The sequence below is a fragment of the Penaeus monodon genome, chromosome 27 (genome assembly GCF_015228065.2).
Source record: "Penaeus monodon isolate SGIC_2016 chromosome 27, NSTDA_Pmon_1, whole genome shotgun sequence".
Taxonomy (NCBI): domain Eukaryota; kingdom Metazoa; phylum Arthropoda; class Malacostraca; order Decapoda; family Penaeidae; genus Penaeus; species Penaeus monodon.
This window is the reverse complement of record NC_051412.1, coordinates 37,306,328-37,306,614: the sequence shown is the minus strand read 5'-3', so window position 1 is coordinate 37,306,614 and position 287 is coordinate 37,306,328. Positions and strand designations below refer to the sequence as shown.

At 48.4% G+C, this 287-nt stretch overlaps 1 protein-coding gene across 1 annotated transcript in view; it reads right to left on the bottom strand.

Moving 5' to 3' along the window:
- Positions 1 to 287, bottom strand: part of LOC119590835 (xanthine dehydrogenase/oxidase-like) — a gene marked incomplete in the record, with an annotated part of 39,062 nt that overhangs the window by 13,608 nt on the left and 25,167 nt on the right. The window contains 1 exon segment of the mRNA XM_037939593.1: positions 73 to 149. Within this exon segment, the coding sequence (XP_037795521.1) occupies positions 73 to 149 (77 nt within the window).

Below are 287 nucleotides of genomic sequence, written 5' to 3'. Positions count from 1 at the left end.
TCTCTCTCCTTCCCATTCGCGAGCCAAACGACCCCCACAACACATGCTGACGCCTACTGTGACGTCACTCACCGCTGCGTTCCTAATCTGCTTCCCGGCGAACCAGCGGAGCATTTCCAAGATGGCGGTGAAGACGCGAGTTCGATACTCTGTAATGATGCAACCGACCTTCAAGAACTACATGTGAACTGTGTGTGTGAAAGACTATATACAGTTATTACATGACTGTTATTCTGTCTGTGTTGCCCTACTTCGGGTTTCGTGATGCCTGTATAAAAGTGATTATG